The sequence below is a fragment of the Oncorhynchus gorbuscha genome, linkage group LG19 (assembly GCF_021184085.1).
Source record: "Oncorhynchus gorbuscha isolate QuinsamMale2020 ecotype Even-year linkage group LG19, OgorEven_v1.0, whole genome shotgun sequence".
Classification (NCBI taxonomy): Eukaryota; Metazoa; Chordata; class Actinopteri; order Salmoniformes; family Salmonidae; genus Oncorhynchus; species Oncorhynchus gorbuscha.
In genome coordinates, this window is record NC_060191.1 from 5512999 (window position 1) to 5527051 (window position 14053).

General features: G+C 55.0%; 1 protein-coding gene across 1 annotated transcript in view; it reads left to right on the forward strand.

The window, feature by feature from the left end:
- Nucleotides 1-14053, forward strand: part of LOC124005944 (glutamate receptor ionotropic, NMDA 2D-like) — a 190147-nt gene that overhangs the window by 82651 nt on the left and 93443 nt on the right. The window contains exons 10-11 of the mRNA XM_046315590.1: nt 25-254; nt 1485-1645. Of these exons, the coding sequence (XP_046171546.1) occupies nt 25-254; nt 1485-1645 (391 nt within the window). The remainder of the gene's footprint in view (nt 1-24; nt 255-1484; nt 1646-14053) is intronic.

The window sequence follows — 14053 nt, forward strand, 5'->3', positions numbered from 1 at the left end:
CCTCCTCTCCCTCTCTCCATCCAGAGGCAGGAGGCTCTACGTTCACCATAGGAAAGTCTGTGTGGTTGCTGTGGGCCATTGTGTTCAATAACTCGGTCCCAGTGGAGAACCCCAGAGGAACCACCAGTAAGATCATGGTGCTGATCTGGGCCTTCTTCGCTGTCATCTTCCTGGCTTCCTACACAGCCAACCTGGCTGCCTTCATGATCCAGGAGGAGTACATAGACACTGTCTCTGGACTCTCAGACAAAAAGGTAAACATAGAAGAATAATGGTGTGGTTTTTTCGTAAGGTGGGTATGGGTTATAGGTAAGGGTTATAGGTAAGGGTTATAGGTAAGGGTTATAGGTAAAGGTTATAGGTAAGGGTTATAGGTAAGGGTTATAGGTAAGGGTTATAGGTAAGGGTTATAGGTAAAGGTTTTAGGTAAGGGTTATAGGTAAGGGTTATAGGTAAGGGTTATAGGTAAGGGTTATAGGTAAGGGTTATAGGTAAAGGTTATAGGTAAGGGTTATAGGTAAGGGTTATAGGTAAAGGTTATAGGTAAGGGTTATAGGTAAGGGTTATAGGTAAGGGTTATAGGTAAGGGTTATAGGTAAGGGTTATAGGTAAGGGTTATAGGTAAAGGTTATAGGTAAGGGTTATAGGTAAGGGTTATAGGTAAGGGTTATAGGTAAAGGTTATAGGTAAGGGTTATAGGTAAGGGTTATAGGTAAGGGTTATAGGTAAGGGTTATAGGTAAAGGTTTATAGGTAAGGATTATAGGTAAGGATTATAGGTAAGGGTTCCAATTTGTAAGTCGCTCTGGATAAGAGCATCTGCTAAATGACTTAAATGTAAATGTAAATGTTATAGGTAAGGGTTATAGGTAAGGGTTATAGGTAAGGGTTAGATTCTGATGTACCAATGTTTAAAAATATGTTCAGTTTAACGTGCATTTCACTCGCAAGCACACGTTGATGTCCAGGCTCCCTCCCTCCCCCTCTCTCTCTCTCTCTCTCTCTCTCTCTCTCTCTCTCTCTCTCTCTCTCTCTCTCTCTCTCTCTCTCTCTCTCTCTCTCTCTCTCTCTCTCTCTCTCTCTCTCTCTCTCTCTCTCTCTCTCTGCTTTTTGATGTTCAATGTTTTGGTTGAATATGATAGCATGGTATTTTGAGCTTGATGTTGAGTGTACTGTCATGGTCTATTACAGCTCAGTGCTTTATGGTCAATACTTTGTTGTAGTGATACTGCTCAGTGTTATGGTGATTGGACATGGCTACAGATACACTTATTTTAGAATACAAGTGGATTCCTACTGTTTATGTGGTTCAGGCTCTATGGTTCTCTGATGTAGAAAAAAATATACTTCCTTGTACTGTAGCAAAGCACAGGCTTCTCCCCTCTCTATTCAAATATAGGCGCTCTGTAGGTGCATATCGGCGTTTCTTCATAAAATAGGGATGTTTAGCCCAACTCAAATTCCCCTTTCTCACCTCTCTTTCAGTTCCAGCACCCCACAGAGCAGTACCCCCCTCTGAAGTTTGGCACGGTGCCCAATGGAAGTACAGAGAAGAACATCCGCAGTAACTACCCTGGCATGCACCATTACATGGTCAAATATAACCAGAGAGGGGTGGAGGACGCCATTAACAACCTCAAGACTGGGTCTGTCTTTCTTTGTGTCCCCTCTGGGATCTGAACTATGTCTATGAGATGATCCCCTCACTCTCACTCTTTCCCCTAAACATCCCTCTCACAATATCAACATCTCACCCTTAAACTTCTCTCCCTAAAATGTCCTCTCTGTCCCACTCTATATTACAGAAACAGTAAAATACTCCCCCCTCTCCTGTCCTCTCTCCATCCCTCTCCTCTACCCTCTCCTGTCCTCTCTCCATCCCTCTCCTCTACCCTCTCCTGTCATCTCTCCATCCCTCTCCTCTACCCTCTTCTGTCCTCTCTCCATCCCTCTCCTCTACCCTCTCCTGTCCTCTCTCCATCCCTCTCCTCTACCCTCTCCTGTCCTCTCTCCATCCCTCTCCTCTACCGTCTCCTGTCCTCTCTCCATCCCTCTCCTCTACCGTCACCTGTCCTCTCTCCATCCCTCTCCTCTACCCTCTCCTGTCCTCTCTCCATCCCTCTCCTCTACCGTCTCCTGTCCTCTCTCCATCCCTCTCCTCTACCGTCACCTGTCCTCTCTCCATCCCTCTCCTCTACCCTCTCCTATCATCTCTCCATCCCTCTCCTCTACCCTCTCCTGTCCTCTCTCCATCCCTCTCCTCTACCATCTCCTGTCCTCTCTCCACACCTCTCCTCTACCGTCTCCTGTCCTCTCTCCATCCCTCTCCTCTACCCTCTCCTGTCCTCTCTCCATCCCTCTCCTCTACCCTCTCCTGTCATCTCTCCATCCCTCTCCTCTACCCTCTCCTGTCCTCTCTCCATCCCTCTCCTCTACCGTCTCCTGTCCTCTCTCCATCCCTCTCCTCTACCCTCTCCTGTCCTCTCTCCATCCTCTCTCCTCTACCCTCTCCTGTCCTCTATCCATCCCTCTCCTCTCCTCTCCACTCTCCTGTCCTCTCTCCATCCCTCTACTTTATCCTGTCCTCTCTCCATCCTCTCTCCTCTACCCTCTCCTGTCCTCTCTCCATCCCTCACCTCTACCCTGTCCTGTCCTCTCTCCATCCCTATCCTCTACTCTCTCCTGTCCTCTCTCCATCCCTCTCCTCTACTCTCTCCTGTCCTCTCTCCATCCCTCTCCTCTACCCTCTCCTGTCCTCTCTCCATCCCTCACCTCTACCCTGTCCTGTCCTCTCTCCATACCTCTCCTCTACCGTCTCCTGTCCTCTCTCCATCCCTCTCCTCTACCCTGTCCTGTCCTCTCTCCATCTCTCTCCTCTACCCTCTCCTGTCATCTCTCCATCCCTCTCCTCTACCGTCACCTGTCATCTCTCTATCCCACTCCTCTACCCTCTCCTGTCATCTCTCCATCCCTCTCCTCTACCGTCTCCTGTCCTCTCTCCATCCCTCTCCTCTACCGTCTCCTGTCCTCTCTCCATCCCTCTCCACTACCGTCTCCTGTCATCTCTCCATCCCTCTCCTCTACCGTCTCCTGTCCTCTCTCCATCCCTCTCCTCTACCCTCTCCTGTCCTCTCTCCATCCCTCTCTTCTACCCTCACTTGTCCTCTCTCCATCCCTCACCACTACCGTCTCCTGTCCTCTCTCCATCCCTCTCTTCTACCCTCACTTGTCCTCTCTCCATCCCTCACCACTACCGTCTCCTGTCCTCTCTCCATCCCTCTCCTCTACTCTCTCCTGTCCTCTCTCCATCCCTCTCCTCTACCCTCTCCTGTCCTCTCTCCATCCCTCTCCTCTACCCTCTCCTGTCCTCTCTCCATCCCTCTCCACTACCGTCTCCTGTCCTCTCTCCATCCCTCTCCTCTACCCTGTCCTGTCCTCTCTCCATCCCTCACCTCTACCCTCTCCTGTTCTCTCTCCAACCCTCTCCTCTACCCTCTCCTGTCCTCTCTCCATCCCTCTCCTCTACCCTCTCATGTCCTCTCTCCATCCCTCTCCACTACCGTCTCCTGTCCTCTCTCCATCCCTCTCCTCTACTCTCTCCTGTCCTCTCTCCATCCCTCTCCTCTACTCTCTCCTGTCCTCTCTCCATCCCTCTCCACTACCGTCTCCTGTCCTCTCTCCATCCCTCTCCTCTACCATCTCCTGTCCTCTCTCCACACCTCTCCTCTACCGTCTCCTGTCCTCTCCCCATCCCTCTCCTCTACCCTCTCCTGTCCTCTCTACAACCCTCTCCTCTACCCTCTCCTGTCATCTCTCCATCCCTCTCCTCTACCCTCTCCTGTCCTCTCTCCATCCCTCTCCTCTACCGTCTCCTGTCCTCTCTCCATCCCTCTCCTCTACCCTCTCCTGTCCTCTCTCCATCCTCTCTCCTCTACCCTCTCCTGTCCTCTATCCATCCCTCTCCTCTCCACTCTCCTGTCCTCTCTCCATCCCTCTACTTTATCCTGTCCTCTCTCCATCCTCTCTCCTCTACCCTCTCCTGTCCTCTCTCCATCCCTCACCTCTACCCTGTCCTGTCCTCTCTCCATCCCTCTCCTCTACTCTCTCCTGTCCTCTCTCCATCCCTCTCCTCTACTCTCTCCTGTCCTCTCTCCATCCCTCTCCTCTACCCTCTCCTGTCCTCTCTCCATCCCTCACCTCTACCCTGTCCTGTCCTCTCTCCATACCTCTCCTCTACTCTCTCCTGTCCTCTCTCCATCCCTCTCCTCTACCCTCTCCTGTCCTCTCTCCATCCCTCTCCTCTACCCTCTCCTGTCCTCTCTCCATCCCTCTCCTCTACCCTCTCCTGTCCTCTCTCCATCCCTCACCTCTACCCTCTCCTGTTCTCTCTCCATCCCTCTCTACCCTCTCCTGTCCTCTCTCCATCCCTCTCCTCTACCCTCTCATGTCCTCTCTCCATCCCTCTCCACTACCGTCTCCTGTCCTCTCTCCATCCCTCTCCTCTACTCTCTCCTGTCCTCTCTCCATCCCTCTCCACTACCGTCTCCTGTCCTCTCTCCATCCCTCTCCTCTACTCTCTCCTGTCCTCTCTCCATCCCTCTCCTCTACCCTCTCCTGTCCTCTCTCCATCCTTCTCCTCTACCCTCTCCTGTCCTCTCTCCATCCCTCTCCTCTACCCTCTCCTCTCCTCTACCCTCTCCTCTCCTTCTCTCTGCATCCCTCTCCTTTACTCTCTCCTCTCCTTCTCTCTCCATCCCTCCCCTCTACCCTCTCCTCTCCTTCTCTCTGCATCCCTCTCCTCTACTCTCTCCTCTCCTTCTCTCTCAATCCCCCTCTCTACCATCTCCTCTCCTTCTCTCTCCATCCCTCTTCTCTCCACTCTCCTCTCCTCCCCCTGCATACCTCCCCTCTACACTCTCCTCTCCTTCTCTCTGCATCCCTCTCCTCTACCCATCCCTCCCCTCTACACTCTCCTCTCCTTCTCTCTGCATACCTCCACTCTACTCTCTCCTCTCCGTCTCTCTCCATCCCTCCCATCTACACTCTCCTCTCCTTCTCTCTCCATCCCTCTCCTCCACACTCTCCTCTCCTTCTCTCTGCATACCTCCCCTCTACTCTCTCCTCTCCTTCTCTCTCCATCCCTCTCCTCTACACTCTCCTCTCCTTCTCTCTGCATCCCTCTCCTCTCCACTCTCCTCTCCTTCTCTCTGCATCCCTCTCCTCTACCCATCCCTCCCCTCTCCACTCTCCTCTCCTTCTCTCTGCATCCCTCTCCTCTACCCATCCCTCCCCTCTACACTCTCCTCTCCTTCTCTCTGCATCCCTCTCTCCTCTACCCATCCCTCCCCTCTACACTCTCCTCTCCTTCTCTCTGCATCCCTCTCCTCTACCCAACCCTCCCCTCTACACTCTCCTCTCCTTCTCTCTGCATCCCTCTCCTCTCCACTCTCCTCTCCTTCTCTCTGCATCCCTCTCCTCTCCACTCTCCTCTCCTTCTCTCTGCATCCCTCTCCTCTACCCAACCCTCCCCTCTACACTCTCCTCTCCTTCTCTCTGCATCCCTCTCCTCTCCACTCTCCTCTCCTTCTCTCTGCATCCCTCTCCTCTACCCAACCCTCCCCTCTACACTCTCCTCTCCTTCTCTCTGCATCCCTCTCCTCTCCACTCTCCTCTCCTTCTCTCTGCATCCCTCTCCTCTCCACTCTCCTCTCCTTCTCTCTGCATCCCTCTCCTCTACCCATCCCTCCCCTCTACACTCTCCTCTCCTTCTCTCTGCATCCCTCTCCTCTCCACTCTCCTCTCCTTCTCTCTGCATCCCTCTCCTCTACCCAACCCTCCCCTCTACACTCTCCTCTCCTTCTCTCTGCATCCCTCTCCTCTCCACTCTCCTCTCCTTCTCTCTGCATCCCTCTCCTCTCCACTCTCCTCTCCTTCTCTCTGCATCCCTCTCCTCTACCCATCCCTCCCCTCTACACTCTCCTCTCCTTCTCTCTGCATCCCTCTCCTCTCCACTCTCCTCTCCTTCTCTCTGCATCCCTCTCCTCTACCCAACCCTCCCCTCTACACTCTCCTCTCCTTCTCTCTGCATCCCTCTCCTCTCCACTCTCCTCTCCTTCTCTCTGCATCCCTCTCCTCTCCACTCTCCTCTCCTTCTCTCTGCATCCCTCTCCTCTACCCATCCCTCCCCTCTCCACTCTCCTCTCCTTCTCTCTGCATCCCTCTCCTCTACCCAACCCTCCCCTCTACACTCTCCTCTCCTTCTCTCTGCATCCCTCTCCTCTACCCATCCCTCCCCTCTACACTCTCCTCTCCTTCTCTCTGCATCCCTCTCCTCTACCCAACCCTCCCCTCTACACTCTCCTCTCCTTCTCTCTGCATCCCTCTCCTCTCCACTCTCCTCTCCTTCTCTCTGCATCCCTCTCCTCTACCCATCCCTCCCCTCTACACTCTCATCTCCTTCTCTCTGCATCCCTCTCCTCTCCACTCTCATCTCCTTCTCTCTGCATCCCTCTCCTCTCCACCCTCCTCTCCTTCTCTCTGCATCCCTCTCCTCTACCCATCCCTCCCCTCTACACTCTCCTCTCCTTCTCTCTGCATCCCTCTCCTCTACCCATCCCTCCCCTCTACACTCTCATCTCCTTCTCTCTGCATCCCTCTCCTCTCCACTCTCATCTCCTTCTCTCTGCATCCCTCTCCTCTACCCAACCCTCCCCTCTACACTCTCATCTCCTTCTCTCTGCATCCCTCTCCTCTCCACCCTCCTCTCCTTCTCTCTGCATCCCTCTCCTCTACCCATCCCTCCCCTCTACACTCTCCTCTCCTTCTCTCTGCATCCCTCTCCTCTACCCATCCCTCCCCTCTACACTCTCATCTCCTTCTCTCTGCATCCCTCTCCTCTCCACTCTCCTCTCCTTCTCTCTGCATCCCTCTCCTCTACCCAACCCTCCCCTCTACACTCTCATCTCCTTCTCTCTGCATCCCTCTCCTCTCCACTCTCCTCTCCTTCTCTCTGCATCCCTCTCCTCTCCACTCTCCTCTCCTTCTCTCTGCATCCCTCTCCTCTACCCATCCCTCTCCTCTCCACTCTCCTCTCCTTCTCTCTGCATCCCTCTCCTCTACCCATCCCTCTCCTCTCCACTCTCCTCTCCTTCTCTCTGCATCCCTCTCCTCTCCACTCTCCTCTCCTTCTCTCTGCATCCCTCTCCTCTCCACTCTCCTCTCCTTCTCTCTGCATCCCTCTCCTCTACCCATCCCTCCCCTCTACACTCTCATCTCCTTCTCTCTGCATCCCTCTCCTCTCCACTCTCCTCTCCTTCTCTCTGCATCCCTCTCCTCTCCACTCTCCTCTCCTTCTCTCTGCATCCCTCTCCTCTACCCATCCCTCTCCTCTCCACTCTCCTCTCCTTCTCTCTGCATCCCTCTCCTCTCCACCCTCATCTCCTTCTCTCTGCATCCCTCTCCTCTACCCATCCCTCTCCTCTACACTCTCCTCTCCTTCTCTCTGCATCCCTCTCCTCTCCACTCTCCTCTCCTTCTCTCTGCATCCCTCTCCTCTACCCATCCCTCCCTCTACACTCTCCTCTCCTTCTCTCTGCATCCCTCTCCTCTCCACTCTCCTCTCCTTCTCTCTGCATCCCTCTCCTCTCCACTCTCCTCTCCTTCTCTCTGCATCCCTCTCCTCTACCCATCCCTCTCCTCTCCACTCTCCTCTCCTTCTCTCTGCATCCCTCTCCTCTACCCATCCCTCTCCTCTCCACTCTCCTCTCCTTCTCTCTGCATCCCTCTCCTCTACCCATCCCTCTCCTCTACACTCTCCTCTCCTTCTCTCTGCATCCCTCTCCTCTCCACCCTCCTCTCCTTCTCTCTGCATCCCTCTCCTCTACCCATCCCTCTCCTCTCCACTCTCCTCTCCTTCTCTCTGCATCCCTCTCCTCTCCACTCTCCTCTCCTTCTCTCTGCATCCCTCTCCTCTCCACTCTCCTCTCCTTCTCTCTGCATCCCTCTCCTCTACCCATCCCTCCCCTCTACACTCTCATCTCCTTCTCTCTGCATCCCTCTCCTCTCCACTCTCCTCTCCTTCTCTCTGCATCCCTCTCCTCTCCACCCTCATCTCCTTCTCTCTGCATCCCTCTCCTCTACCCATCCCTCTCCTCTACACTCTCCTCTCCTTCTCTCTGCATCCCTCTCCTCTCCACTCTCCTCTCCTTCTCTCTGCATCCCTCTCCTCTACCCATCCCTCCCCTCTACACTCTCCTCTCCTTCTCTCTGCATCCCTCTCCTCTCCACTCTCCTCTCCTTCTCTCTGCATCCCTCTCCTCTCCACTCTCCTCTCCTTCTCTCTGCATCCCTCTCCTCTACCCATCCCTCTCCTCTACACTCTCCTCTCCTTCTCTCTGCATCCCTCTCCTCTCCACTCTCATCTCCTTCTCTCTGCATCCCTCTCCTCTCCACCCTCCTCTCCTTCTCTCTCCATCCCTCTCCACTACCGTCTCCTGTCCTCTCTCCATCCCTCTCCTCTACCCTGTCCTGTCCTCTCTCCATCCCTCACCTCTACCCTCTCCTGTTCTCTCTCCAACCCTCTCCTCTACCCTCTCCTGTCCTCTCTCCATCCCTCTCCTCTACCCTCTCATGTCCTCTCTCCATCCCTCTCCACTACCGTCTCCTGTCCTCTCTCCATCCCTCTCCTCTACTCTCTCCTGTCCTCTCTCCATCCCTCTCCTCTACTCTCTCCTGTCCTCTCTCCATCCCTCTCCACTACCGTCTCCTGTCCTCTCTCCATCCCTCTCCTCTACCATCTCCTGTCCTCTCTCCACACCTCTCCTCTACCGTCTCCTGTCCTCTCCCCATCCCTCTCCTCTACCCTCTCCTGTCCTCTCTACATCCCTCTCCTCTACCCTCTCCTGTCATCTCTCCATCCCTCTCCTCTACCCTCTCCTGTCCTCTCTCCATCCCTCTCCTCTACCGTCTCCTGTCCTCTCTCCATCCCTCTCCTCTACCCTCTCCTGTCCTCTCTCCATCCTCTCTCCTCTACCCTCTCCTGTCCTCTATCCATCCCTCTCCTCTCCACTCTCCTGTCCTCTCTCCATCCCTCTACTTTATCCTGTCCTCTCTCCATCCTCTCTCCTCTACCCTCTCCTGTCCTCTCTCCATCCCTCACCTCTACCCTGTCCTGTCCTCTCTCCATCCCTCTCCTCTACTCTCTCTCCTGTCCTCTCTCCATCCCTCTCCTCTACTCTCTCCTGTCCTCTCTCCATCCCTCTCCTCTACCCTCTCCTGTCCTCTCTCCATCCCTCACCTCTACCCTGTCCTGTCCTCTCTCCATACCTCTCCTCTACTCTCTCCTGTCCTCTCTCCATCCCTCTCCTCTACCCTCTCCTGTCCTCTCTCCATCCCTCTCCTCTACCCTCTCCTGTCCTCTCTCCATCCCTCTCCTCTACCCTCTCCTGTCCTCTCTCCATCCCTCACCTCTACCCTCTCCTGTTCTCTCTCCATCCCTCTCTACCCTCTCCTGTCCTCTCTCCATCCCTCTCCTCTACCCTCTCATGTCCTCTCTCCATCCCTCTCCACTACCGTCTCCTGTCCTCTCTCCATCCCTCTCCTCTACTCTCTCCTGTCCTCTCTCCATCCCTCTCCACTACCGTCTCCTGTCCTCTCTCCATCCCTCTCCTCTACTCTCTCCTGTCCTCTCTCCATCCCTCTCCTCTACCCTCTCCTGTCCTCTCTCCATCCTTCTCCTCTACCCTCTCCTGTCCTCTCTCCATCCCTCTCCTCTACCCTCTCCTCTCCTCTACCCTCTCCTCTCCTTCTCTCTGCATCCCTCTCCTTTACTCTCTCCTCTCCTTCTCTCTCCATCCCTCCCCTCTACCCTCTCCTCTCCTTCTCTCTGCATCCCTCTCCTCTACTCTCTCTCTCTCTCCTTCTCTCTCAATCCCCCTCTCTACCATCTCCTCTCCTTCTCTCTCCATCCCTCTTCTCTCCACTCTCCTCTCCTCCCTCTGCATACCTCCCCTCTACACTCTCCTCTCCTTCTCTCTGCATACCTCCACTCTACTCTCTCCTCTCCGTCTCTCTCCATCCCTCCCATCTACACTCTCCTCTCCTTCTCTCTCCATCCCTCTCCTCCACACTCTCCTCTCCTTCTCTCTGCATACCTCCCCTCTACTCTCTCCTCTCCTTCTCTCTCCATCCCTCTCCTCTACACTCTCCTCTCCTTCTCTCTGCATCCCTCTCCTCTCCACTCTCCTCTCCTTCTCTCTGCATCCCTCTCCTCTACCCATCCCTCCCCTCTCCACTCTCCTCTCCTTCTCTCTGCATCCCTCTCCTCTACCCATCCCTCCCCTCTACACTCTCCTCTCCTTCTCTCTGCATCCCTCTCCTCTACCCATCCCTCCCCTCTACACTCTCCTCTCCTTCTCTCTGCATCCCTCTCCTCTACCCAACCCTCCCCTCTACACTCTCCTCTCCTTCTCTCTGCATCCCTCTCCTCTCCACTCCCTCTCCTTCTCTCTGCATCCCTCTCCTCTCCACTCTCCTCTCCTTCTCTCTGCATCCTCTCCTCTACCCAACCCTCCCCTCTACACTCTCCTCTCCTTCTCTCTGCATCCCTCTCCTCTCCACTCTCCTCTCCTTCTCTCTGCATCCCTCTCCTCTACCCAACCCTCCCCTCTACACTCTCCTCTCCTTCTCTCTCCATCCCTCTCCACTACCGTCTCCTGTCCTCTCTCCATCCCTCTCCTCTACTCTCTCCTGTCCTCTCTCCATCCCTCTCCACTACCGTCTCCTGTCCTCTCTCCATCCCTCTCCTCTACTCTCTCCTGTCCTCTCTCCATCCCTCTCCTCTACCCTCTCCTGTCCTCTCTCCATCCTTCTCCTCTACCCTCTCCTGTCCTCTCTCCATCCCTCTCCTCTACCCTCTCCTCTCCTCTACCCTCTCCTCTCCTTCTCTCTGCATCCCTCTCCTTTACTCTCCTCTCCTTCTCTCTCCATCCCTCCCCTCTACCCTCTCCTCTCCTTCTCTCTGCATCCCTCTCCTCTACTCTCTCCTCTCCTTCTCTCTCAATCCCCCTCTCTACCATCTCCTCTCCTTCTCTCTCCATCCCTCTTCTCTCCACTCTCCTCTCCTCCCCCTGCATACCTCCCCTCTACACTCTCCTCTCCTTCTCTCTGCATACCTCCACTCTACTCTCTCCTCTCCGTCTCTCTCCATCCCTCCCATCTACACTCTCCTCTCCTTCTCTCTCCATCCCTCTCCTCCACACTCTCCTCTCCTTCTCTCTGCATACCTCCCCTCTACTCTCTCCTCTCCTTCTCTCTCCATCCCTCTCCTCTACACTCTCCTCTCCTTCTCTCTGCATCCCTCTCCTCTCCACTCTCCTCTCCTTCTCTCTGCATCCCTCTCCTCTACCCATCCCTCCCCTCTCCACTCTCCTCTCCTTCTCTCTGCATCCCTCTCCTCTACCCATCCCTCCCCTCTACACTCTCCTCTCCTTCTCTCTGCATCCCTCTCCTCTACCCATCCCTCCCCTCTACACTCTCCTCTCCTTCTCTCTGCATCCCTCTCCTCTACCCAACCCTCCCTCTACACTCTCCTCTCCTTCTCTCTGCATCCCTCTCCTCTCCACTCTCCTCTCCTTCTCTCTGCATCCCTCTCCTCTCCACTCTCCTCTCCTTCTCTCTGCATCCCTCTCCTCTACCCAACCCTCCCCTCTACACTCTCCTCTCCTTCTCTCTGCATCCCTCTCCTCTCCACTCTCCTCTCCTTCTCTCTGCATCCCTCTCCTCTACCCAACCCTCCCCTCTACACTCTCCTCTCCTTCTCTCTGCATCCCTCTCCTCTCCACTCTCCTCTCCTTCTCTCTGCATCCCTCTCCTCTCCACTCTCCTCTCCTTCTCTCTGCATCCCTCTCCTCTACCCATCCCTCCCCTCTACACTCTCCTCTCCTTCTCTCTGCATCCCTCTCCTCTCCACTCTCCTCTCCTTCTCTCTGCATCCCTCTCCTCTACCCAACCCTCCCCTCTACACTCTCCTCTCCTTCTCTCTGCATCCCTCTCCTCTCCCTCTCCTCTCCTTCTCTCTGCATCCCTCTCCTCTCCACTCTCCTCTCCTTCTCTCTGCATCCCTCTCCTCTACCCATCCCTCCCCTCTACACTCTCCTCTCCTTCTCTCTGCATCCCTCTCCTCTCCACTCTCCTCTCCTTCTCTCTGCATCCCTCTCCTCTACCCAACCCTCCCCTCTACACTCTCCTCTCCTTCTCTCTGCATCCCTCTCCTCTCCACTCTCCTCTCCTTCTCTCTGCATCCCTCTCCTCTCCACTCTCCTCTCCTTCTCTCTGCATCCCTCTCCTCTACCCATCCCTCCCCTCTCCACTCTCCTCTCCTTCTCTCTGCATCCCTCTCCTCTACCCAACCCTCCCCTCTACACTCTCCTCTCCTTCTCTCTGCATCCCTCTCCTCTACCCATCCCTCCCCTCTACACTCTCCTCTCCTTCTCTCTGCATCCCTCTCCTCTACCCAACCCTCCCCTCTACCTCTCCTCTCCTTCTCTCTGCATCCCTCTCCTCTCCACTCTCCTCTCCTTCTCTCTGCATCCCTCTCCTCTACCCATCCCCTCTACCTCTCATCTCCTTCTCTCTGCATCCCTCTCCTCTCCACTCTCATCTCCTTCTCTCTGCATCCCTCTCCTCTCTCCACCCTCCTCTCCTTCTCTCTGCATCCCTCTCCTCTACCCATCCCTCCCTCTACACTCTCCTCTCCTTCTCTCTGCATCCCTCTCCTCTACCCATCCCTCCCCTCTACACTCTCATCTCCTTCTCTCTGCATCCCTCTCCTCTCCACTACCTCATCTCCTTCTCTCTGCATCCCTCTCCTCTACCCAACCCTCCCCTCTACACTCTCATCTCCTTCTCTCTGCATCCCTCTCCTCTCCACCCTCCTCTCCTTCTCTCTGCATCCCTCTCCTCTACCCATCCCTCCCCTCTACACTCTCCTCTCCTTCTCTCTGCATCCCTCTCCTCTACCCATCCCTCCCCTCTACACTCTCATCTCCTTCTCTCTGCATCCCTCTCCTCTCCACTCTCCTCTCCTTCTCTCTGCATCCCTCTCCTCTACCCATCCCTCCCCTCTACACTCTCATCTCCTTCTCTCTGCATCCCTCTCCTCTCCCTCTCCCCTCTCTCTGCATCCCTCTCCTCTCCACTCTCCTCTCCTTCTCTCTGCATCCCTCTCCTCTCCCTCTCATCTCCTTCTCTCTGCATCCTCTCTCCCTCTCTACCCATCCCTCCCCTCTACACTCTCCTCCTTCTCTCTGCATCCCTCTCCTCTACCCATCCCTCCCCTCTACACTCTCCTCTCCTTCTCTCTGCATCCCTCTCCTCTCCACTCTCATCTCCTTCTCTCTGCATCCCTCTCCTCTACCCAACCCTCCCCTCTCACTCTCATCTCCTTCTCTCTGCATCCCTCTCCTCTCCACCCTCCTCTCCTTCTCTCTGCATCCCTCTCCTCTACCCATCCCTCCCCTCTACACTCTCCTCTCCTTCTCTCTGCATCCCTCCCCTCTACACTCTCCTCTCCTTCTCTCTGCATCCCTCTCCTCTCCACTCTCCTCTCCTTCTCTCTGCATCCCTCTCCTCTACCCAACCCTCCCCTCCTCTCTCTCTCTCTGCATCCCTCTCTCTCCATCCCTCCTTCTCTCTGCATCTCTCCTCTCTCCTCTCCTTCTCTCTGCATCCCTCTCCTCTACACTCTCCTCTCCTTCTCTCCTCCCTCCTCTCCTCTCACTCTCCTTCCTTCTCTCTGCATCCCTCTCCTCTCCACTCTCCTCTCCTTCTCTCTGCATCCCTCTCTCTCCACTCTCCTCTCCTTCTCTCTGCATCCCTCTCCTCTACCCATCCCTCCCCTCTACACTCTCCTCTCCTTCTCTCTGCATCCCTCTCCTCTCCACTCTCCTCTCCTTCTCTCTGCATCCCTCTCCTCTACCCAACCCTCCCCCTCTACACTCTCCTCTCCTTCTCTCTGCATCCCTCTCCTCTCCACTCTCCTCTCCTTCTCTCTGCAT